This window comes from Vigna angularis, chromosome 9 (assembly GCF_016808095.1).
Source record: "Vigna angularis cultivar LongXiaoDou No.4 chromosome 9, ASM1680809v1, whole genome shotgun sequence".
In the NCBI taxonomy this organism is placed as follows: domain Eukaryota; kingdom Viridiplantae; phylum Streptophyta; class Magnoliopsida; order Fabales; family Fabaceae; genus Vigna; species Vigna angularis.
The window spans coordinates 290,270-315,210 of NC_068978.1; the positions used below are offsets into that span (position 1 = coordinate 290,270).

The 24,941-nt window shown below is 34.6% G+C and overlaps 6 protein-coding genes across 6 annotated transcripts; 3 read left to right on the top strand and 3 right to left on the bottom strand.

The window, feature by feature from the left end:
* The first annotated feature begins 3,228 nt into the window (after window positions 1-3,228).
* LOC108320669 ((R)-mandelonitrile lyase-like) lies at window positions 3,229-5,410 on the top strand. Its single transcript, XM_017552166.2, has 3 exons — window positions 3,229-3,452; window positions 3,527-5,009; window positions 5,121-5,410. Exons 1-3 carry the CDS (start codon window positions 3,266-3,268, stop codon window positions 5,164-5,166), a joined length of 1,716 nt encoding a protein of 571 aa, XP_017407655.2. The 5' UTR covers window positions 3,229-3,265; the 3' UTR covers window positions 5,167-5,410.
* A 46-nt stretch (window positions 5,411-5,456) lies between these two features.
* Window positions 5,457-7,867, bottom strand: LOC108320666 (heat shock 70 kDa protein). The gene is made up of 2 exons (XM_017552165.2): window positions 7,029-7,867; window positions 5,457-6,870 (listed from the first exon to the last, which is right to left on the bottom strand). Exons 1-2 carry the CDS (start codon window positions 7,751-7,753, stop codon window positions 5,625-5,627), a joined length of 1,971 nt encoding a protein of 656 aa, XP_017407654.1. The 5' UTR covers window positions 7,754-7,867; the 3' UTR covers window positions 5,457-5,624.
* Window positions 7,868-10,090: 2,223 nt separating this feature from the next.
* On the top strand, window positions 10,091-11,143 carry LOC108320671 (uncharacterized). The gene is made up of 2 exons (XM_017552168.2): window positions 10,091-10,535; window positions 10,603-11,143. The coding sequence occupies exons 1-2, from the start codon at window positions 10,403-10,405 to the stop codon at window positions 10,887-10,889; spliced, it is 420 nt and encodes a 139-aa protein (XP_017407657.1). The 5' UTR covers window positions 10,091-10,402; the 3' UTR covers window positions 10,890-11,143.
* A 290-nt stretch (window positions 11,144-11,433) lies between these two features.
* On the bottom strand, window positions 11,434-13,705 carry LOC108320670 (shikimate O-hydroxycinnamoyltransferase). The gene is made up of 3 exons (XM_017552167.2): window positions 13,540-13,705; window positions 12,780-13,210; window positions 11,434-12,480 (listed from the first exon to the last, which is right to left on the bottom strand). The coding sequence occupies exons 2-3, from the start codon at window positions 13,185-13,187 to the stop codon at window positions 11,596-11,598; spliced, it is 1,293 nt and encodes a 430-aa protein (XP_017407656.1). The 5' UTR covers window positions 13,188-13,210; window positions 13,540-13,705; the 3' UTR covers window positions 11,434-11,595.
* Window positions 13,706-20,377: 6,672 nt separating this feature from the next.
* LOC108320658 (chaperone protein dnaJ 8, chloroplastic) lies at window positions 20,378-21,964 on the top strand. The gene is made up of 3 exons (XM_017552152.2): window positions 20,378-20,815; window positions 20,979-21,047; window positions 21,359-21,964. The coding sequence occupies exons 1-3, from the start codon at window positions 20,597-20,599 to the stop codon at window positions 21,542-21,544; spliced, it is 474 nt and encodes a 157-aa protein (XP_017407641.1). The 5' UTR covers window positions 20,378-20,596; the 3' UTR covers window positions 21,545-21,964.
* Window positions 21,965-22,372: 408 nt separating this feature from the next.
* LOC108320659 (uncharacterized) lies at window positions 22,373-24,848 on the bottom strand. Its single transcript, XM_017552153.2, has 2 exons — window positions 24,629-24,848; window positions 22,373-22,683 (listed from the first exon to the last, which is right to left on the bottom strand). Exons 1-2 carry the CDS (start codon window positions 24,786-24,788, stop codon window positions 22,592-22,594), a joined length of 252 nt encoding a protein of 83 aa, XP_017407642.1. The 5' UTR covers window positions 24,789-24,848; the 3' UTR covers window positions 22,373-22,591.
* Between the last annotated feature and the right edge of the window lie 93 nt (window positions 24,849-24,941).

The window sequence follows — 24,941 nt, forward strand, 5'->3', positions numbered from 1 at the left end:
TAATATAAATTTCTATAACATTTTTTTTACCAGGGAAATCTTATTTCAAATAATTTCATAAACATTGAATAAAGTTTTAGCAATAAAAAATATTTATAGATTATATTCATAATTTTTTATCATATGTAGTATTAATTAAATGAATTAAAAATTATAACAAAAGCAAAACTTCAAGCCAGTATAAGTATTGTTTAAAGATAATTAGAAATTATCTAGGAATTATATTGTGTAATTGTATTGTGATAATTCAAATTTAAAAACTTATCTAAATATTACAACAAATAAAGATAAATATTGTAATATATTATTGTCAATTTAAATAATGTAAATAAAACACACGAGTAAAAAGATACTACATACATGTCAGTGGTAAGAACTTAAATAAAGATATTATAATTTCAAGGGATGTACTTTTTTATTTCCTGAAAATGTTTTTTTCTTTTTAACTTGTAATTAAATATTCACTGTTAATTAGCCATCATACTAATTTTCGTATTAAATGTCTGTTAAATTAAGATAAAATGTTAATTTTATTTTAATATCTAATTTTCTTACATATGATCCAAAAGCCATGCAACATTATTAGAAGAACATCTGTATATCATCTATATAATTATTTTAGAATTAGTTATCGTTTATAAGATGAAAATATTTTTTGTGTGTATACATTTAGTGCTAATAAAGTGAACGCATATTAATAACTATTGAATAAATTTATTCAAATATTTTTAATAAGTATACTTTCTAATCAAGAACTCCGTTGGGTGGTGAAAGATATAAATTGTACTTACATTATTTTCTTTTTTTCTTTTTTGGATTATGGGGAAATTCCTTTATTCATAAAATAGTCGAAACACCTAAAAAAAATATAAGATATCCTTTATGTAAATTAGTAAGAGAACTGGTACAATTCAAAATTTTCCAAATAGTTTTAAAATCATTAGACAATTCTAGTTTGAATAACTCTTGAAAGTTTTTCAAAACATTTTTAAAAGTTTTATTTAAATCCTAACTTTTAGAATTAACAATATATTCACATATTTAGAAAAAAAATTCCAAATCACTCCTAACCCTTAATTTTATTTTATTTGAGGACTTGTTTCAATGCATTAAAAAATATTACATTGATTTAAATAATTAATTATCCAAAAATATTACATTGCTGATAAGTTGATTTGCATAATTAATTATAGAGCTAAGTATATTTTTAGTCATGAATTTTGATCTGAAATTGAAATTTATTTTTGATTGAAAATTTAATATATTTTAGTTTCTAAATTTTAAAAAATGAATAAATATAATTGTTTTAATGTTATTATGTTAAACAAATTATATATTATTTTAAAATTTGATAATCAAAATATATTAAAGTTTTAAATAAAGATGAATTTTAATTTTACGTCAAAATTAAAAAATTAAACGTACTATATGAATTATCTTTTCTTACTAAGATATATCTAATAGATAAATGCACTCTTTAACTACTAATGAAAATACATACATATGCGCATGTGAGTTTATTTTTGTAATAACAAAAAATAATAAAATTACAATTATAAAAATGAATATAAATATTGTTTGCAATAATAATTTTTATTATTTAATAGACGGTTTTTGTTTATTTAATTTTAAAAAATAGTTAAATTTAAAACATCAATTAAATTTGAATAAAACAATAACTTGGAAAATAAAAATCAGAAAAAAAATGGAAATCTGCTTGTATATAAGTTTAGATAATAATCCTAAGTTAGCGAAATCAAGATTTAAACATGCACCCTCTTCTTTTAAAAATAATACCTTAAATATAATAATTTCAGTGATATTACTTAATACTTGTGAGATTGAAAAAGACATTTAAAAAAAAGTTTTATGTTTGATTTTAACATTAAAGCTAATGAATACGACTTATTCTTCTAATTTTTCTCACAAAGAAAAATGTAGTTGCAAACGGAATTATGTTTAAAATTTAATTAAAATAACTTAATTTGAAAAATTGCATTTTCAAAAATATTTTCTTATGTTAAATTACAAAATCATAAATTTAATTGAATTTGACAAACCATATTTATCGTACCTTAAACTCCAACCTTCTTCAACACGAGATTATTTAAATCGACGATTATTCGTAAACATCCAAATGGTTAATATTAACTCCCATTTTACAAATAGTTAGCTTTAGGTATTAACATCAAAGTTATCATATACAGAGGGATGAACCTTACTTCAAACTTGGAATAGTTAGAATAATTGGATCATATTTTGGTGTCATCCCTCTTCTTGGATATATACCAGTTAACTCAATAGCTGCATCTTTTAACATACAAGCTGAAGGGAAACTTAACGTGCAAGCTTCCAAAGATACATTTTTTTATTATTATTTAAAATTTGTAGTTAATTTGACTTAAAAATGATACATAGAAATTGTATTGTGTGAACCGATAGTTCCACGTTCACCGATTAGTCAACAGTATATGAAAGTAACTTAGAAAAAATACAATGCATAAAGGTCAAAATACTTAATTATGTGACAGTTCGATATAGCTATATCTAATTATGTGACCGTTCAATATTTGACTATAATTGGATCGATCTTAATTAAAGAATTATGAAAATTAAGATAAAATGACAGGTAGTTACATTTATGGAATATTTAAAACTTAACATAATAATATTCGATTGATAATTTAAAATTAATTTTAACATTTTTTAACAGATAAAAATGACTAAGTAAAAAAAAAAAGAATGACTAAGTAAAAAAAAGAGAGGAAAACAGCGTTGGAGTGACTTTACCATATAAAAAAGACTTAGTAAAAGGAATAGAGGATTTTGGAAGTACCCTATTGAGATTTTTATTTTAATTTCTCAAAACTTGTAAAACAATGAATGGTTCAGGAGAGTGTGATAGAAAGCGAAGAAGATGGAAGGAAAAGGGAAAATGTGATTGAAATACTATGCTTTTGTTTCTTTTTGTTGCTTTTGTTTTGGTTTGACGTTGAAATGTATTGTTGTTTATAAGTGAACTCAGAAATGGGGTTTGAAGCATCGTATGTTATTGTCCTTAAACTCAAGGATGCTTTCATCCCATCTATTCAACGTTCCCACCATAATTACATCTTTATTATTTCAGATTATTTTAATTAATTTCTCCCTTACCCCTTTAATTGCATAGCTTAATTACATTAATTGGAACGAGTGAAAGTAATGAGAAAAATATTGAAACAAGTAAGGAAAAATCATAGAATAGAAATGAACAGAAAATTAAAGAATGAAAAAAGAGTGTTATATAAGGATTGATTTACAGGGTTATATAACGGTTTACTTACAGTGGGAAAAGAAGCAAGAAGACATATCTTTTGGACATTATAGCAGAAACATGGAGCAGTTGGAGTGTGTGGCGTTCTTCGTATTGTGCACCACATTATTTGCTTCCGCTACTGCTTCTCCACACCAAGGTGAATTACCGTTTCTCTCTACCCAGTTAAATTCCGTTGCTTTGCTTTGCTTTGATGCCATGCCATGTCATCAGGGGCGAGTTACCTCAAGATGGTGGTCAACGCCACCGAGTTGCCACCGGAAGACTACTACGACTACATCGTCGTGGGTGGCGGCACTGCGGGGTGCCCACTGGCGGCGACGCTCTCGCAGTCGTTTCGGGTGCTTGTGCTGGAAAGAGGAGGCGTTGGGAGCGGGAACCCCGACCTCATCAACCAAGAAGGGTTCTTGAGCAACCTCTTGAACGCCGAGAATGAGGACTCGCCGGCCCAGGCTTTCATTTCCGAAGAGGGAGTGCCCAACGCCCGCGGGCGGGTTCTTGGCGGCAGCAGCGCCATCAACGCGGGCTTCTACAGCCGAGCCCACCGAGATTTCTTCGTTAAGTCGGGCTTGCCCTGGGACCTGGCGCTGGTGAACCACTCGTACCGGTGGGTGGAGAAGGAAATCGTGTTCAGACCCAACCTCAAGACGTGGCAATCCGCGGTTCGCGATGGGTTGCTGGAAGCAGGGGTCACTCCCTACAACGGTTTCACTCTGGACCACGCCGAGGGGACCAAGATTGGGGGCTCCACCTTCGACGGCTCTGGCACCAGACACACCTCTGCGGATCTTCTCAGGCACGCTCGTTCATCAAACATCAAGGTCGCCGTTCACGCCACCGTAGAGAGGCTGCTTCTGGCGGGCTCCAGCGCTATCGGAGCCCTGTACCGCGACCAGATGGGGGGGCACCACCACGCATTCTTGCGGGAACACGGAGAGGTGATTCTGTCTGCCGGTGCCATTGGAAGCCCTCAGCTTCTTCTTCTTAGCGGGATCGGTCCCAGGCCCTATCTCTCTTCATGGGGGATCCCTGTGGCTCATCACCTCCCCTACGTGGGTCACTTCCTCTACGATAATCCCAGGAACGGAATCACCATTCTCCCTTCCCTTCCACTCGATCATTCTCTCATCCAAGTCGTCGGGATCACCGACTCCGGCGCTTACATCGAGGCCGCATCCAACGTCATCCCTTTCACCTCCCCTCGCCACACCACCTTCGTCCGCTCCCCCCTCTACCTCACCGTGGCCACCATCATTTCCAAGATTTCCGGCCCTCTCTCCGCCGGCTTTCTGAGACTCGCTTCCACCAACGTCGACGCAAATCCCCGAGTGAGGTTCAATTACTTCCACAACCCCGTCGACCTCGAGCGCTGCGTCAACGGGACCAGAAAGATAGCCCAAATCCTAGGGAGCAGGGCCTTGAAGGACTTCAAATTCTCCAACTGGTTGGGAGAGCCAGACTTCAGGTTCATAGGCCCCGCATTGCCGCTTCACCAAACGGACTATCCTCGCATGGCCGATTTCTGCCGCCGGACTGTGAGCACCATCTGGCACTACCACGGCGGTTGCGTGGTTAGCAGGGTGGTTGATCCCAATCTGAAGGTCATCGGAATGGATTCCCTTCGTATTGTTGACGGATCCGTCTTTAGCGTATCGCCTGGAACCAATCCTCAGGCCACCCTCATGATGCTCGGACGGTATATATGCCTCGTCTCTCTCTCTCTCTCTCTCACTGTTTCACTGTTTCACTGTTTCATTATTTCCATATCCAAAATCGTACATTAATCATCATGATCTTATTCTTGCAGGTATTTTGGGTTGAAGATTATCAGAGAAAGGAACGCATCCAAATGATGCTCACAGCCTTTCACTTTCTTCTCCATCGTCAGACTCTCTATTCATTCATTCTTCCTGTACATTTTGAATTACAACGGCTAAGATAAGAAGCAATTTTGACCACCATGTCGTTCGATTTTATACTTTTTTTTAATTACCCAACTCAGCTGTTTGTTTCACGTCCCCACCATGCATCGTGCCACCAATGTAAAGCTAACCATTATGTTAATTCACGTTCCTCCTTTTCTTATTTTCTATCAAATGCATGTCTTACGATGTCAAAATACAAAATTAAAATTACAAAATTATTAAATAGCTGATTGAATTATAAATTGTGGACGGAACTTGGGAATAAAAATACAACTTGTTGTTTTTTGGATTCACATATTAAAAATAGTACAAAAATCTCAGAAAACACAGTATGTAACTGTATAATGCATTGCAATACGAGGACAACTTGAGTGGATTTTCACAATTCAGTCAACTTCTTCGATCTTAGGTCCAGCACCAGCACCAGCAGTTGATGACTTTCCATAGCCAGCACCATTAGGAATGTCATCTGCACCTCCCATTGGCACATCTGCAGCAGTCCCTTGATACATCTTTGAGATAATTGGGTTGCACAGTCCCTCCAAATCCTTTAATCTGTCTTCAAATTCCTCCACCTCAGCCAGTTGGTTCCCGTCAAGCCATTCAATCGTCTCATCAACAGCCTTCTCTATCTTCTGCTTATCAGCAGGGTTCAGTTTTCCTGCAAACTTCTCATCCTTCACAGTATTCCTCATGTTGTAAGCATAGTTCTCCAACGAGTTCTTGGCCTCCACCTTCTTCTTCACATCCTCATCCTCTGCCTTGTATCTCTCAGCCTCCTCCACCATTCTCTCAATATCCTCCTTGCTCAGCCTTCCCTTATCATTGGTGATCGTGATCTTGTTCTTCACCCCTGCAGTCTTGTCCTCAGCCGAAACATTCAAAATCCCATTTGCGTCAATGTCAAAACATACATTGATTTGCGGAACTCCTCTGGGGGCTGGAGGGATGCCAGCGAGTTCAAACTTCCCCAACAGGTTGTTGTCTTTGGTCCTCGCCCTCTCACCTTCATACACCTGTATGAGCACTCCCGCTTGATTATCAGCGTAAGTAGAGAAAATCTGCTCCTTCTTGGTGGGAATCGTCGTGTTCCTCGGAATCAACACTGCCATCACACCACCGGCAGTTTCAATCCCGAGGCTAAGAGGAGTAACGTCAAGAAGAAGCAAGTCCTGGACCTTCTCGTTCCCTTCGCCGCTCAAAATAGCAGCCTGCACTGCAGCACCGTATGCCACAGCCTCGTCGGGGTTAATGCTCTTGCAAAGCTCTTTTCCGTTGAAGAAATCCTGCAACAGTTGTTGCACTTTGGGAATCCTCGTGGATCCACCAACAAGGACAACGTCGTGGACGTGACTCTTGTCGATCTTGGAGTCCCTCAAACACTTCTCAACAGGTTCCATGCACTTGCGGAACAAGTCCATGTTGAGTTCCTCAAACCTGGCTCTGGTGATGGTGGAATAGAAGTCAATACCTTCGTAGAGAGAGTCAATCTCGATGGTTGTTTGGGAAGTCGATGACAGAGTCCTCTTAGCTCTCTCACACGCAGTCCTTAACCTCCTTAGAGCTCTCGCACTGCTGCTAATATCCTTCTTGTGTTTCCTCTTGAACTCAGCCACAAAGTGGTTCACAAGCCTGTTTGTTGTTCATAAAACAGGGCAAGTCAGACTTCAACTGAATTATCTTTGAAACAAATCAGACCAAACTCTACTGATACAAAGAAAAAAAGTTTGAAAAGAAACAGTAAAGATTAAATCTTAACACAGTTGGGGTTGGTGTAAAGGGTCACGCACCTGTTGTCAAAATCTTCACCTCCCAAATGAGTATCTCCGGCAGTGGCCTTGACTTCGAAAATGCCTTCCTCAATAGTGAGGAGCGACACATCGAATGTTCCTCCACCAAGGTCGAAGATAAGCACATTCTTTTCGCCACTCTTCGAACCCTTCTTGTCTAATCCATAGGCAATGGCAGCAGCGGTTGGCTCGTTGATGATTCTCATCACGTTAAGCCCGGCAATGGTACCGGCGTCTTTCGTCGCTTGCCTCTGAGAGTCGTTGAAATAGGCAGGGACAGTGATGACGGCGTTCTTCACGCTCTGTCCAAGGTAAGCCTCCGCTATCTCCTTCATCTTCGTCAACACCATCGATGAAATCTCCTCCGCCGCGAATTGTTTCTCTTCGCCTCTGTAGCTCACCACGATCATGGGCTTCTCGGCGAGACCGGGGACAACCTTAAAGGGCCAGTGCTTCATGTCGGCCTGCACCGCAGGGTCCGAAAACCTGCGCCCGATGAGTCGCTTGGCGTCGAACACGGTGTTCTGCGGGTTCATGGCAACCTGGTTCTTGGCAGCATCTCCGATGAGACGCTCCGTCTCGGTGAATGCAACGTAGGATGGTGTGGTTCTGTTGCCCTGGTCATTGGCTATGATCTCAACGCGGTCGTTTTGCCAGACGCCCACGCAACTGTAGGTGGTTCCAAGGTCAATGCCAATGCTCTTTCCTTCTACCTTGGAAGCCATAAGAGTATCTTGTGCACAGAGTAAAGTGAATGGAAAACGGTTTTGTGAGTGTAGTTGGTGATCGTTTTTCTGAGTGAGTTCGCAAATTGCAATGCAGAGAATAGTTGAGAATGCGAGGTATAAAAGGAACAGAGGAATGCTGAAGAATGTTCCAGACAATGGCAAACGTGGAAGAAACTGTTCCTTCCTTTTCAAGAAACTTCATCGACTAACCAGACACTTCTGCACAACACAAGACCTAAATATCAGTTTTTTTTACCATTTCCTCGCTTTTTTATTTATAAAAATTGTAATTACCTTTTAAGAATAATGTAGAATTTATAAATAAATAGACACACCACATACTAGTTTTAAATATTAAATAGTTATTATAAAATCTAATGATTTAAAACATTCTGATTAATATCTCTTAAAAAATTTGAGTATACTTGTTTTTTTAATAAATACTAGACTTGTATATAAATAAATTACTTAACTCGCATTTAGTAAGAATATTTATTAAGTTAAGTTATTTATTTTGTGACAAAATAAAGAATCGTGTTTTTTAATTACTATAAGAAACATTAATATATATATATATATATATATATATATATATATATATATATATATATATATTTGTTTTTGAATAATTTTATCTAATTCTTTTTCATAATTTGATTCAAATAGTGTGATTGTAATCAATACTAATACTTTATAATGAAAGAGTTGCTATAATTTAAAATGTCTTTTAAAATAAATTTCACCATGGTTTGTTGTTTTAATGATTTTAATTAAGTTGCAAATTTAATACGTTTCCTTTTCTTTTTATGTTTGCAATTAATTGTTTTACTTTCATTATTTGTAAAAATTGGCAAAACGGTGAAAAAGTATAAGATCAAGATAAGAAAAAGTAATTTATTCATAAAGAGTATTTATTATACACACAAGAAACTTACAATTTTATTTTATTTTTTTGAAATATTTTCTTGCTGACTGCCTAGGTGTCTGGCAGCTTCTCTTAAGTTCTCATTTCTAAACCCAATTTAGAATCCTTACTTTATAACGTTAACACGTGTCACCTTACCCTATTTTATAGTATTTTCTATCACACTTTCTTCTTCAATCTATTGAAATAATATAATTTTGCTTTCACTTGGTGACTTTTTCTCTCAGAAACTTCTCTTTCAATGAACTCTAACTCTGACTTAAGAACATTATGAAAAAGGTATATGTGATGACATGGGGAAGTTCTAAACTTATACCCATATCTATGACCTCCCATACAATAATTTATAAAGCAATTTACATATGCATATGCATAGGTTTAAGTGGGATATGGTCAACAAAGAAAAATACTTGTATTTATACTAATTAGTTTGCTGGTTAGATATTCATTCAAGTTCGGAACTGTCAAGGTTTCGATGGAATTGAATTATTAATTCAATTCTTACGAAAAATAAAGTAAAAATAAAAGTTTAATGATAGGTTAGAACAACAATATTATAAACATAATTAAAAAAAACTAAAATACTACGGAGTAATTTGAAATAAAATATAGTTTCATATCCATATATGTTTTTTGTATTATTTTATTGAACTAGATTCAATTAAATTGATTGGTTAATTAGTTGTTTTGTCCTTGTATTTGATTGAATATGTTTTGATTTTTTTTTAGCTTAAACGATTTTTTTTTAGGAATTTGAAGAAGTTATTTTCACCAACTTATTTTTGTAGATTTTTTTTTTGGCATTATTTGTAGTATCAAATTTAGTTTAATGTAAGTCAGATATTTAGATATGAAATATTTTAAATGTTTGATTAATTATTAGATTCATTGAAAGTTTATTTTAAGATTCATTATGTGATTGATTAAATTGTATTTATAGTTTATATTGTATATTTATTAGATGTTGTGTGTTTAAATAATTTTAAATTTATTAAACTTTTAGTTCAATAAGGTACTTTAGTTTTGATTTTAGATTTAGTATAAATGAAATTTTTAATTGTCTGATAATATAGTTGGTATAACTTCTCCAATCTTGATTTATTTTAAAAATTACATCATTTTAGTAATTTAAAAAACAGTAAAAAAACTGAAAAATAAATATAAGAATGTATAAAAGTTTTTTTTTAATTTATTATTATACTTATTCCCTGGGCAATTTTCCACTTTTTTGCCCGCCATCTTACCTTAAACTTCAACTTAAGAAATCAATCCACATAGAATATATTGTCCCAACCTTGGAAGTAAAAGGATCAGAGTGGTACTAAAGGCATTGTAATGCGTGAAATTGGTCTCGTATCTTCCATGATTACACTTTAAGCCATGCTTGACAGCTTCAGACTTTTCCACTGTCTCTCAATCGGCATGGAAATGGCACCTCACTTTTTCTTATTCTGTCTCCACAAAATGCTTATCTTCCTAATTCCCACTTCATTTTTGTTGTCGTTAGGAATCATTACCACCGAGAATCTCGAAAAAAGAAAGGTTTTGCTTCAAACATTTAATTAAATTGTTTTTCTTTTAAATAATTTGTCTTCAATAATTTACCCAATAATTAGAAATCCGTCACCCTCACTTTTGCTAGGCTTTGCTTGGACATTGTTCAACAAAATTCCAGAACACCAACTGTTAAGTACAAATAATCACCCTTGCCTTTCCCTAACATGGTGATGAGATTCCTTGCTTTTTTCCTACTCATTTCAGGCATTCATGCCATATCAATTTCAGAGTTCAACATGGAATTCAGTTCAGAAGGTAAAGGCCTAATCCAGAGCAATGGACAAGCACAACAACTTGGTACGTCGCTTCTTTCGCCTATCAAGCTAAAGCTTTTCTTAAGCTAATGTTATATGCTGATTCACAGGGAAATTGTTATATGGAAGCATGGAAGAGGCAACAAATCTGAAAGACAAAGCTGATGAAATTGAAAATGGGTACAAAGAAGAAGTACTCAGTACTACAAGAACATCACACGGTGGAAGTTCAGGTGGGGGAGGAAAGAAAGGGAAGACAGGAACTGCGGGCAGTTCAGATGTTAATCGCCGGCCACGTCAGAATTCTGCGCCCTCAAAGCCTCGTTTTTGGATCTCAACTTTTAATCTATGCGTAAGCTTGGCTTTAGTCACATTATTTCCTTTCCACTGGTTCTGATGTAATCCACGCAGAAAAGAATGGCTACTACCACACGGTTGCTGTTTTTTATTGCTGCTATATGATGCCTACTTTCTTTTTCAATACATATCTTGGTCTTTGTTTGCAGATATGTTTGTGTCGTCCATTTGAATTCTCCTAGGTTGTCATCCATTACATCAATGAATACGAATGTAATATGAATGAATTTGATATTTTAATCTGTCAGATAGTTTAGAAGGGGTAATGGAAACTGTATGGTGATAAAGATTTGACTTGTGTTGGCTTTGTTTACTACTTATAAGTGATAACAGAGAAGCAGAAATGCAGTCTGTTTTACCTTGTTCTGTATTCATTGATGTTAAATAATTCTATGAACGACCTCGTTAAGGAAGAAATTCCCTCATCGGAGTAGTCAGAACGACCGATATCTTGGTAGAAAACCAGCTTATCAAATTACCTTTGAAATTTCCTCCGATTAGAATGCTATGTATAGGTTACATCATAAAATGGACCCGACAGAAACCTCTCATTTAACATATTTAAAAACAGAGACGTGAGAGAATTCTCAAACAAGTCTTAAGTGTAACGCTAAATTAATGGTTGCTAAAGTTCATGTATTCTTACAAAATAAAACATTTATAATAAGAGAAATGTAGTGTAATGATAACTCAAGTGGAAGTGGATGCCACTAACAGTTGCATACCGACAAACATCGTGGCGTTCCTCAAATGTCATACAAGTATTCCTTAAACAGCTTCATATGGTCGGGCTGAAGAGATATTGCGACAGATAAGCTACCATCATTGGTGGAGTTTGGGATTATGAAAGATAAACCCTCGAATGCAATTCCACCAGGACCCATGAATATGGGCCTTCCCCAACCAAAGTCAGCATCATGGATTGGAAGCCTGGTCCAGCTTGTGATGCCAAGATTTGGACATTTGAAAGTGTGTGCACCACGAACCAGAGCTTTGAGATCAGGTTGCAGCTCTAGATAGTCAAGAGCGGATCTCAAATATTCGTTGTCCATTCGTAGCAATGCGTTGTGGATTCTGCTTGCAGCATACCATGTTGGTTTTGAGATGAGATCACCTGCCACAGCCATGGGTGTGGTTGTGAATATGACATTGCCAAAGTAACCAGGTGGAGGAGAAGGTTGAAGCCTTGATCTTCCGTCAGTTGCAATGTACAATTTGGTCTCTTGATCTTCAGGAAGTGCTCTTGCTTTGCAGACACTTCTCCAAACGTGTCCAGCCAACATCTCATAAGAGCTGTAGTTGATTGTGTTGCCATCTTCTTTGGACTTGGCTTTAAGGGTGGAGAGCTGGTCTCTGTTCAGTTTGAAAATAGAGACAGCTGCAGTATCAGATTCTGTGGCTGGTTGAGTTTTCATGGCTGGTGGGGGCTTGTATTCAATGTGATCAAAAACTGGTCGAGGTGGATCTCTCGCACGAAGTATTGTTCTATCAATGAATGGTGGAATGGATACATCCAAGCCACGAGCCACATCAGACCATGTATTGATGAAATGAAGACCAGAGGCTCCATCTGCTACATGATGCTGCATACCAACTCCAAGTGATGCCCCTCCACATTTGAAGTGTGTTACCTAATACAAATAAATAACATTAATGAAAAAATTGTCAATTTTTAAATTATTATAACCACAATAATTTTATTATTTTTATTATAAAAATAATAATACACATGTACATGTATTCTCTGTAGTCTCTAAATTCCATGACTTCTGAGGTCAATATAAGTCCTCGTTTGGTAAGTTAATTTTTGACTTAAATTTGGCAAATAGCTAATCAAAGTATGCAAGAAAAACCAAACAACCAAAAGTAGCACCTAACATAGGAAAAAAAGAGAAGTATAGTAAGAGAAGAAACAAAACGCAAAACGCACCTGTAACACCAAGAGGGGATAGGTTTCGATCCCTTGCGAATAATCCACGGCGGGGATGAGCTGCCGGAGCTCAAGGGTCGGTGCAAAGTCCCCGAAGTCGTCGATGACGGCGCCGGTGTCGGCCTCCACGAAGAGAACCCCCTGACCGTCGCAGTCAATCTCCACGCGACCGTCTTCGTCTCGCCGGAGCCTCCCAGCCATTGGGTAGAAGGGCACCAGCACCTTGCTCAGTGCCTCCTTCAGAACCTTCCCCTCGAAAAAGTTGGACGCGCCGTTCGCTCTGTAGAAGTAGACGCTGGGCGTGTGGAAATTCGGCACCACCAGGTCCACGTTCGAGTTCCACACCACCCGCCGCTCCCCCTCTTCTGCCGGCCGCACCATCGTCGATTCCTTCACGTTGATGATCATCTCTCTTATCCAAAATGCTCTCACTATCAATCATAAAATCATTAACGATAATTTGTATGTAAATTCTCAATATAATACTCAACTCTAGTTATCAATTTCTATCATTCTTACACTGCGGCCAACTTTTGAATTTAGCATTCTTAAATATTTACACTTTTTCTTTGCAACAGTACCATACTAAATACAAAAATGCTTACAAAGAGTAGCTAGAATTTTGTTCATGAATAAATTGTAGGTTACGATTAAGTGGCATTTGGTTCAGTGAAGCAGCAGAAACAAGAGAAATAAGCATGGAGGAAGAAATCGAAGAAGACGAAGAAGAAGAAGAAAATGACGATGATGATGAGAGTACCTGATGTTGTGCGATGTTGGTCGCTGGTTTGCGAGAGGAAGGTGTCGTAGTTTTTAAGCAACGCGAAGAGAGGTTGAGTCACTCACCAACCACGCCCACTCGCTCCACCAATAGTAACGCGCCACCTCACCCACACCACCATGCTACTTTCGCATCAGAAGTTGGTGAGACGGAGACCTCCCTTTTCTATTTTTTTTTAAATTAAATTCTCTTATTGTAAAAATAAATAAAATATATAAAAAATGATTGAGTTGAGTTGAGTTGAGAATGGTGTGGTATGGAGTGAGTCACCAACTCCTAACGATAGAGAGAAGAAGAGTGGTGTGGTGGGTCCGTGTCGCCTCGACACTCAAATCAGTGCCGTGTTCCATCCTTTCTGACGTCAGCGAGTCGCCACCTCTCACGCGTCTCCACGCTCCGTTCTAACATCATTTTAATTATTTAATTAATAATAATCAAAACCAAATCCAAAACTGAGATTCAATTTGTAATTATCTTAATATTATGATTTAATCTGATATTATTGTAACATTATTTTATTTTTGCGGAAAAACAAAAAGTAAGCTTTCTAGAATATCACGATGTACATGTTTCTGTTTCTGTAGGGTCAATAATTTAAGCAGCCGAGTCCATAAAACGCATGATGATTCTGCGTTACGAGCTATTGTAAGTGTATTATAAGTGTGGTCTTATCTTATTTTTTTTAATGGATTTCATCTTATCTGTATTTTATTTATCTATTATTGATGTGTATTTAATAAGTAGATTTCGATATTATCGTTAAAATATTTCGATTCTTTTTAATGATATTAAAAGAGTATCTTCAATACTAAATATAATAAATTCAGATAATGAATAAAAAATATTAGAGTAATCTCAAAATATTAGGTTAAATAAAAAATAATGATATTGAGTATTATATCTGAAAGATCTTTATATCCGATATAATTGTTTCGTTTATTTAATTCTTCATTGAAAATCATTACTAAAATTGCACTTTTTATTGATATGTTTCTTATTTAAATGACTTAACCGTTTTTTTTAAATATATTTTGTTTTAATGCACGCTTAAAACATCAAATTTCACCAAAATAAAAATATTCAATTTGTCTGTCTTCAAATCCAAATCTCACGTCTAACCTGTCACCCATTAAAAATTCACTCAAAACCCAGCTGACTGGAAGACAAGTATCGAGGAAGAGGAGCTAGAAAACAGAAAGTGGAAGACATGTGTGAACAGTGGACTGGCCGTTCGGTTTTGACGGTAGGAGTAAAACTCTGAGTTTTCAAAAATTCACGCTACTCTCTACATGAAACCATCTTCTTCAACCTTCTGAAACTCCATTCTTCTCCTCCTTCTCTCTAAGATTTCTTAATCTTCTCTCTACAAAATCTTACTTTTTTCTTCCTTCGATCATCAAACAGACCACACCTGAGCATTCCCGGCATCGATAGTGTTCGTTTGAACCGATCAGTTTTCGATTTCAAGCTGGTAAGTTCATCTCTCCCTCAGCCCTGTGGTTTCCTGGTACATACAAACCTAGTTTATGGGTTGCATGAATCAATCATCTTGTTCTGAGAGTTTCTGAATTTTTTGTTTGGTTTAGTTTCGGAAGTTGTCGAGCGTTGAGGGTAAAATGATTTGTAGAGGTGAACTAGTAACCATATATGTGAGCGTTCGGTCACGTTAAGAGGTAATGGAAGCTTATATAATTTGATTTTTATTCTTGTTTTTGAATGTTGGCATGCTTGTTTGATTGTTGGATGAAATATGAAGTATGATTGTTACTATGTTTTGGCTGTATAAATGTATGAAGATAAATGTTGAGAAATGTATTAATAAGAGTATGAATTCTAAGTCTGTATTTCTATGTGAAAATTGATGTTCGTCACTAAAGGTCATTGACCGTTCGGTTTTCTCTTGGACTCGGTTGGAACTGGATTTTGTCATTTGGAGAGAATTCCAATTGAGAACCGAGCGTTTTCATTTTGGTCATAAACTTCAATATATCTATATGTATTTGTATATTTCGTTCATTCTTGAACATTAGTTAAATGGTATCTTATATTTATCAAGCCTTTATTCTATAAGTTTAGTAGTGCTCAATTTTACACCAAGCGCTCGTACTAAGTAGTGCTCGGTCTTACACCAAGTGCTCGTACTAAGTGGTGCTCGGTCTTAAACCAAGCGCTCGACCTTGATTCTGTAATTTAATTTTAAATAAGAGCATTCGGCCAAAACCAATAGCGTTCGGTCTCTACAGTGCTCGGTCTTCGACTAACACTCGTTCTCCTTGATGTTAAACTCAAAAATAAGCTAAGTATTTATAGCGTTCGGTTTCTTCATATAATTACGTCACTTATTATTATTCGATGTCCTACAGTATCAGTTTCTATGGTGTTCGGCCTAGAGTCTTGGTACTCGGCCTAGACTTATTGGCGTTCGGTCTAAACTCTCATGATTCAGTTCATTAAATTGGCTCACCTTGTAAATAACGTTCGATTCTATTGGTCTTTGAGAAATATTATTGTAATCGGTCTCTTTCTCAACCCCGATAGTAACTCTCTCGGTTTTGATCTGGTTTGGAACTGGAGACCTCTCGGTCTCACTCCAAGTGTTCGGTCTAGTTCGGGGTTAAAGATTAATGGTCGGTATTTGGTATCCTATAGGATCTGTATTCAAATTGGTTCGATTTGAGGTTTTGAAAATGAAAGATGATGGAATATGATGTAGATTAAATGAGTATGAATATGAAAGAGTGTTCTGGGGAGGAATATCTCATGAATGAATATTGGAAATTGGTAAAGTATGAATGTTGATAAAGTTAAGCTGGCGGTTCATCCTGATATTCCGTGATTACTCGTTCTCACGTAGAGAAAGGCAAGTCATGTGTGGTAATGGCAGGAGGTCCTAGTCCTTATGGTTAATTTGGATAGATAGGACTAACCTCGGGTGACAGCTGTTGAGGGTATCCCAGTTACTACATCACCCGGGTGCACGAACGTCGTAGCTACACAGAATTCATATAGTCCGAACAGTCATAGTCTAGTATTAGGCTTTGCATGAAAGAGTTAATGATTTATCTTGTTTAGTTGATTGTGTGAAATATATGCTGATACATGAATTAAATTACATAAGCTTACCCTATTTTTCTGTCTTGTCCGTTTTGTACGTTCGGTTATTGTTCTGTCGCAATGATCATCCGTGTGGATGTGAGCAGAAGGAGAAGAGCTGCTGGAAGAAGCGCTAGAAGAAGAAAGTTTGGTCGAGGTAGAAGTTAAGACCGAACAGTAGAACCGTTCGGTCAGTAGTTAGTTTATTTGTATGATGACCGTTCGATCATCTTTTACCTTTTTCTTTTGTATGACCGTTCGATATAGGTCTTTTGTAAACCGTTCGGTCTAGATTGCTTATTTGTACAGTTTTAACTTTCTAGTTATTCTGTAAGGTCGTTCAACCATAAGCGTGTGTCCTATCTTTTGTAAGACTGATCTGTAGTATTATTAACATGTGATTATTCTATTATATAGTTTTATACTGTATTTTTGAGATGTTACATAACCCAACTTTACATTTTATTTTATAATTTTATAATTTTAATATTGATATAAATTATTTATTGTCAAAACAATAACTAATACTAACGGGATCATTAACAAACAAATGTAATTTTTACGTGGCATGAAAAAAAATTGTTTATATTTGAAGATAATGTGAATTTAATTAACACAAACATTAAAACAAAATAAAATTATGCCCATATTAAATTAAACGGTAAAAAAATTAATCTTATTGTTAAATGATGTTAATCGAGTATAAGGCCTTCCTATAGTAATTTTGTTTTTTCTTTTAGTCACTAGTTATGCTGGATATTGAATGGTAAAAATTCAAAATAAGTACCAAACAAATGAAAAAGCAAGGTAAAAGAAATTAAATTAACGATTCAAATTAATTATATACCCAAAAAATACTATCGTTATTCCACTCTTATCCACCTACTAGAGTGGTGTGATTTTGATTTTCGTAACAATATAATTTAATTATGTAGAAGTACTCATGGATTGAATTTCTATCTAGATTTAATTCAAATTCTCAAAAGTAGATTGAATATAAAATTAAATTTATTTTAAGTTAACGAAATTATATTAGATTTTTTCAAACTCAATTTAAATTAGATTAAATATAATATACATAATTCTTAAATTATATTTTAATTAAATTGATTTGGGTTTGATTTAGCCATACTGAAGTAAGCTAACATGAGTTTGATCATGTCAAAATTTTGGTGTCAGCTCAGAAGAGGATGTTGTAACTTTAAGGTGAAGAGAGAAAGTTATTGCTATTACAACAACATTGTCTGTTAAGTTTATCCTACTTTTTTTGTTGTTTGTACTCCAACATTAAGCCCAAAAAACAACTATAGACTAAACTATTCCTGCTTTTTACACCCCTCGACACATACTATTCTCACCCTCCTTTTTAAGTTAGCCATCATCATTTCACAAAACTAAAACTAATTAAAGAAAACACTCATATACATACCTTAAACACAAATCATCATTAAAAACTAAACATATGTTAAGTGACTAATAGTTCTTTTTAGAATCTCTTTTTTGTCTAACATAGATATTAATATTTAGATAACATTATCTGTTTTTGAAAACTGAAGTTTCATTATGATTTTTGATTTTAAAAGACATTTCAGAAAATAAAAGGAAAAAAATATTTAAATATTTTAATCTCAACTATTAAATAATGTGATATAACACATCAAACAAATTAATTCTAAAAGTTTATGGTATGGTAGCAACCTTAACTGCATATCATGTAATTAAAATCAAAATTCGTGATTAATTGTTACTTTAATTTATAAAATAAGGAAAAAAAATATAGTAAACAGATATAATATTACATCAGGAAAAGTAGGGTTTTGATGGTATGAAAATGATGGCTACATTCGCGCCACGTGTATGTTAGTTAGCACTCTCTATGCACTTTTCAGAGATCCCATCCTTTTCCTCTTAATATTGTTTATGAGGTTTTTCGATATTTATGGAAAATAGTTTAAAAAATTAAATCATGTTTCCTTCCAGAGCACAACCGAATATTAAAAACGTTTTTTCATTATAAATCGTTATCTATGGTAGGTTTTTTTTATTATAAGTATTTAAAGTAATTTCAGATTAATATATCATCTAATTATGGAGCCTATATAACAGATTTTTCAAATATTTACAAAAAGCTTATTATTGAATACATCAAATTTAATCTCAAATTAAGAATATAAATATTCGGACTTTTAATCAGTCATATTATAATTTTATAAATAATATTTATATATTCTAAGTTCTAATAAATTGTATGGTCTTCGTGCCTCCAAATTGATAGTCATTGCAACTTGCATTGGTAATTATTATTGAATACGTCAATTCAATCAATCCGATTACAAACTATAAAAAAATAATACAATCGAGATTTTAATTGGATTATCTGTTGTCTAAATTCTGTAATAGTGCAATTTTAGTCTTTCTATTTTTTTATATTATGGATTTGATTAAATGATTACGGTCAAACATAAAAAGATTATAAGATTTAAGTAATTGTAATGCTTTGAACTTTAATCCCACGTTTCTAGCTATATACTAAAATATAAGATTAAAAGATTAAAAGATCTAATATGAACAAGACTAGTTCCTTAACCTTGAAAGTCTAAGCTACTAAGTACAAAACGTTTATTTTTTAATTAACATATATATCCATTAATGATAAGAACTGCGACATATAAAAAAAAAAGTCAAAGAAGGCAATACGCTAACATATTAGTTTTTTTAAGGTAACATTTTATATATTAATTATTAATATCTAAGTGAGATATTTAATACATGTGCGAGGGATTTTAAGAATATTTTGGTGTTTTTAATATTTAAAAGATAGGAAAATTTGTTTATCTTCGTCTGAAAAAGATTCCCAATTTGAAAAACCTAAAAAATAATAATAATAATAATAGAAAATAAGAGTGACGTGTCACGAAACGAAAATAAGAGGGTTGAAAGGATATCCACTCGCATATGCTTGATCGAAGATAAGCTAATATATTTTTAGGTTAAATATTTCTTTATGTAAAAATTAAAATTAATTTTAGTTTAATATAATATTTTATTTTTATAAACGTGGCTTTTTATTAAATTTTGTTAAATTTATTTAATATTTTAAACATATTTTATAATAGTATCCGAATTGTAATAAGATTTGATATATATATTTTTTATATAAATTAAAACTATGTTTAAAATTTTAAATAAATTTGATTAAAATGATTAGATTTACGTTATTATCTGTTATAAATATATGAAATAAAAATATTCGAAGTTTAAAGAAATTAATATTAATTTTCAATAAAAATTAAGAAAAAAATATTTAATCCATATTTTATATTTATTTAAGCTGATAAATTGTATGATTTTTCGGAATAACGGTATCTAAAATTGTGGAAGGGGAAGAATTGAAAAGAGCAGTCTTGAAAGGAGATAAGGTAAAAACTAAAAATAAAAATAATAATAAATAGTTGTGAAAATGAAGGTAGAGTTTAAAAAAAGGAGTAAAATAGCGAAGAAACGAAAGGAGGAGTCTTGAATTAGGACCAAGTAAAAACTAAAACACGAAGATAAGATAAGCGCAACAACAACGTTGTGTGTCTCTGTCAGATTGTTTTGGCGCTCTCGTTTTCTGTCTCCTAACCCTAAATGTGTGTATCCACGTCACCCTTGACCCAATGGATAAGAACTCTGAATTTTCACCATAAATTTCTTTTTCTATATAAATCCCTTTCACCCCTTTCATCTCCTCAATAATTATTCAAATAACAATCAAATATTTTAGCTTTCGACAGATTCCCCGTCAATTCTGCTTGCCGTGTTCATTGATCCATTCTCAACAATATCTCCCTTCATCAAAACATCAAAAAGCTTCGTTATTTATAGCCAGACCCTTTCTGGGTGCTTCTGAGATTTTCTCTTCGGTATTTCGTTTTGGGAGATTAAGCCCTTTTCTGCAAAAATGGCTGCTGCGACGTCTGCTGGGGTTGTTGGTGGTAATGCTTCGTCTGCTTCCTGGATGCAATTCAAAGGCAAGGAAAGGAAGCATGCCAAGATGAACAGATCTAGGGTTTGTTGCTCTTATTCTTCTTCTGTGATGGATCCTTACAAGACCTTGAGAATACAACGAGGTGCCTCTGAATCTGAAGTCAGGAAGGCTTTCCGACAGCTCGCTCTGCAGGTTTCAATCCCTACCTTAAATTTTATTTTATCTCATTGGATTGGGTTGATATCTGGTTTACCTGTTTTGATCTTGATTTTCAATAGCCCTGTGGTGTCTGGACAATTATTTTTCTTAATTTTACAAGTATTGATTAGTTTCTGTTGTTCTGTGTTTGGTTCAGTACCATCCAGATGTATGCAGAGGGAGCAATTGCGGGGTGCAATTTCACGAAATCAACGAGGCATATGATGTAAGTTATTTATCCTATTTCTTCTCCTTCTCCAGATTTCAGCTGCATAGATACTTTTACCATGTAATGGAAACTTGTTTATCTCAGTAGTTGCAGCTGTTCAATGATTGTTATTTTTTCCCCTCCCCAACAAAAGTAATATACACAGTTCAGGTGCAATTGTTTTGGACTGCTAAAAGTGTGACCAATAATTGAAATTGCATCCACAATTGCATCAAAAGCAATATTTTTTGTTTCTTTGATTGTGTTGGGCCATACCAAAGTTTTGAACTTTATTGCAAAGGTAGCTAATTGGGATTATTGGAATGCAGACTGTGATGGCTAGGTTGAGAGGAGAATCAACTGCGACAGAAACTTACGAGAGTATTTATGACAATGACACAGATGAGTCACTGAGAGAAACGAACGGCCCAGATTATGACATGTGGGAGGAGTGGATGGGGTGGGAAGGAGCAGGAATCCGTGACTACACTTCACATATTAATCCATACATATGAATATTTTGACTTATTCTCTGTTCATAATTATTAGCCTTCTGAATAATCATCATCCACACCAAATGGTGTGACTGGTGTGCTGTGTATAGAATCCAAGTTGAAGCGAATGTAAATTCCTCTATGTATAATTGAAGTTGAGGAAATCTCGCTTTAATCCCCAATACTAATGACCTTAATATGACAAGTGACAAAAATGGTCATTATTTAAGCTTTCAAATAAATACAAATGTATGTATTATTGCATATAAACTGATGTATCAGTACACTGCATTTGAGCATATCGCTTCAAAATTAGGGGGGCCAACTTTGTTGTCCTATGTTTGTATGTATTAAAAAACGTTTCCGAGAAGTTGTTGAATGCGTGAACAATGTGCAGTGTATCCATAAGAGAGGTCATAAATGCTAGCCCTTTCAACACTACATTGTTCTTTCTTTGAAGGGTAGTTTGCCCGTCACAATCTGTCAATACTCTGTTTTTGTTTTATTCTAATAAAATAGAATTGGTTTTTTAATGTATAAATTAGAATAATCTTATCCCGTGTTTGGATTTATAGTATTAAATTTGATGCCCTTCAGAAAAAATAAGGTGCTTCTAATAGTGGATTTTACATCATTCTTTGTTTTACACACGTATTCAATTACTTTTTAAACACGTTATTTTAAGTATGCTCGTATACGCACTTACACAAAAAGGGTTCGAGTTTATCAGGTCACAAATGTTATCATCCTATTTTAAGGAATCAAAATATAAACTAAATAATTATTAATATTTTAACTATATCTTCTATCTAAGAAAAAGTATCTCTTATTAATTAATATTCTGCATGCCTAACCAATTTTATTATATAAGGAAAATTTCTTATACACCATTAGTTCTTTTTTCCAAATCAAAAGACCGATTTATCAGTGCAGGATAGTGGCAAAAGGAAAATGGATCTCCATCCCAAAGAATAAAACTAGAGAGAAAAGGACATCCAACAAACATGTAATGCCTTTTAATTTAGTGTTGCTGGAAAAGAATGGTCTTTAACAGCATGCTGGCGACGATCATTTAGCAGAAGCTGAACTGGATGAAAGTCTTTCGCTCCTTGCTTTATCAGCTTTTTCCAAGTAATCTTGGTGAGATTGGTGTTTACTCCCTGCAAGGAAACAAGAAGTTCAAAAGATTTAACTATTTGAATGGCTGCAATGAAATGAAGTATATAAGAAAATTCTAAATCTAAAATCCATTTAAACTATCTAAATGTGACAATCGAAAGCAACAAATCGAAAAGAAAAACATCATTGAAGGCACTACAGTAATTTCTTATGAAATCTAATTCTGTTTCTGGATTTAAACTATTAGAAATTGGGCTTTAAGCCTAATTCAACCTCACAAAATCAGTTTGTAAAGTGAGATTTACACCCACTTATATATTATAAATTGACCTTATCTTTAGTCGATGTGGGGTTTCCAACACACTCCCTTCACATCGAGGTATAGACATCTCAAACGTGAGAGTAGACAAATGAGTGGTCCAATAGCGGGTGGAACAGATACCATATTAAAAAGTAGGCTTTAAACCTAACTCAACCCCACAAAACCGGCTTGTAAGATGAGGTTTGCACCCACTTATATATTATAAATTGATCTTATCTCTAGTCGGCTTGTAAGGCATTTATGTCAGGATCGTTTTAATTGTATGGTCATGCCATGTCATAGCATGCACATGAACAGAATAGATCTACCAAATTGTTTTGGCATTCGATCAGGATATCCTCGCATGAATTGATATGATGCTAATCCCTCAGATGCTCAAACAATGGAGCAATTTTAGAGGACCCTTTTATCAATTGCCTTTCTCAGGATCTGAACAATCCCACTACACATCCAGTTTTTGTTCAACAGACCAATTACTGGCAACTAAAAGGCGATGGAGAAGAAAGAGAGAAGAGCTAATTACATGAAGAACAATATTTTCATTCATGCATTTCCCTCCACTTTACATATACTGTTTTTCTCAGGGCAGGTCTTGGACTTTCTTTTGAATACAGAGGAAGAAGGAAAGAAGGGTTGAGAGTTAAGACTAAGTACACGAGAAAGATACAACGGCAGGCCTAAAAGCTTAAGTACCATACCAAAAAAAATTATTTATATCACTTGATGAGTGACTTCCAAGACCTTCCTCTAAGAATTGATATCCATGGCGGCTTTCTTCTTTGACAGGCTCACTTACCTATCAATAATCGGTTTACACCCTCATCTATAACTTATAAGCAGTCCTTCTATAACCCAACTCTCAATGAAAGTATCAATTATTATGATTTAAGCATATGAGAAGAATCTAACACAAAAGACTAATGTATTAGGCAGGAGAGTCTCAAAAATTAAGTATCAGAGGATCATATCAAGTAAGTTTATTCTACTGACTGTGGAACTCCGAACATTGAGCAATTTCATCAAAACCTCAAGTAAAAACCAACATGTGAAAGTTTGCTGGTACGAAATGTCAAACCACCATTGACAGAATTTTATATGTTCGTGAATCCGATACAAGGCGCAAGCAATACTCTCTGACATAAATTTACTTTATTCCATCAAGTGTTGCAAAAAGCCCCCCTTCTTAAGCAAAGTCTAATTAATTTCACCGAGTTAAAAAAAGTAGCCAAAGGGCACATCTAATATTAGAACATCAATAAGAACATACACAACCACTTTGGTGAAGCAAAATATCTAAGACACCCAGCTAATATGTGAGTACCACACCATTCAATCAACACAGAAAACAAACGCAAGCCACCAGCTCCACGAGGTTTAATTGAACTAATCATATTTCCCCTTTCAATTTTGAACAATCAATTGAACAGGTCAAAGTTTTTTGTTCATTGCAAATGCTATCTAAGAGGGTTACAATGTTCAAATCCTAAGAAAATCAATAGCACTAAGATTCGAGCTTTACACATAACAGCGCTGCCAGAATGAACCCATTGATAATGTCAAGAAAAGTTCAGAACTTTGAAAGCGATAACAAATTTAAACTGAAGGGCAATTGATAATATTTATAAAAGAAATCAATTAGAATAAAAAAAGAGAGGAAGGTGTACCTCGATTCATAAAGAACCATGGGACGCTAAAGACAGCGGTGATGAGAGTTAAACCAACGAAAACATGTCTCTTGTCGCCGCTATGGAGATAGAAATTGACCTTTGACCTGAATCCTCCTCCGGCGTTGCAACCGCTATTGGGTTTTGCGTCGCTGCTCATCTTACCTTCGAAGCTTACCCTCTCAGCTCAGACCACTCAAAGAGCCCTAATTTCCTTTATTAAAAAAACCTAAATTTTCCTTTTTAGTTCATTCACTAGAAATTATCCATTAAACTTTTCAAATATAATTTTTTCTTTTCTTGATTCTAGACT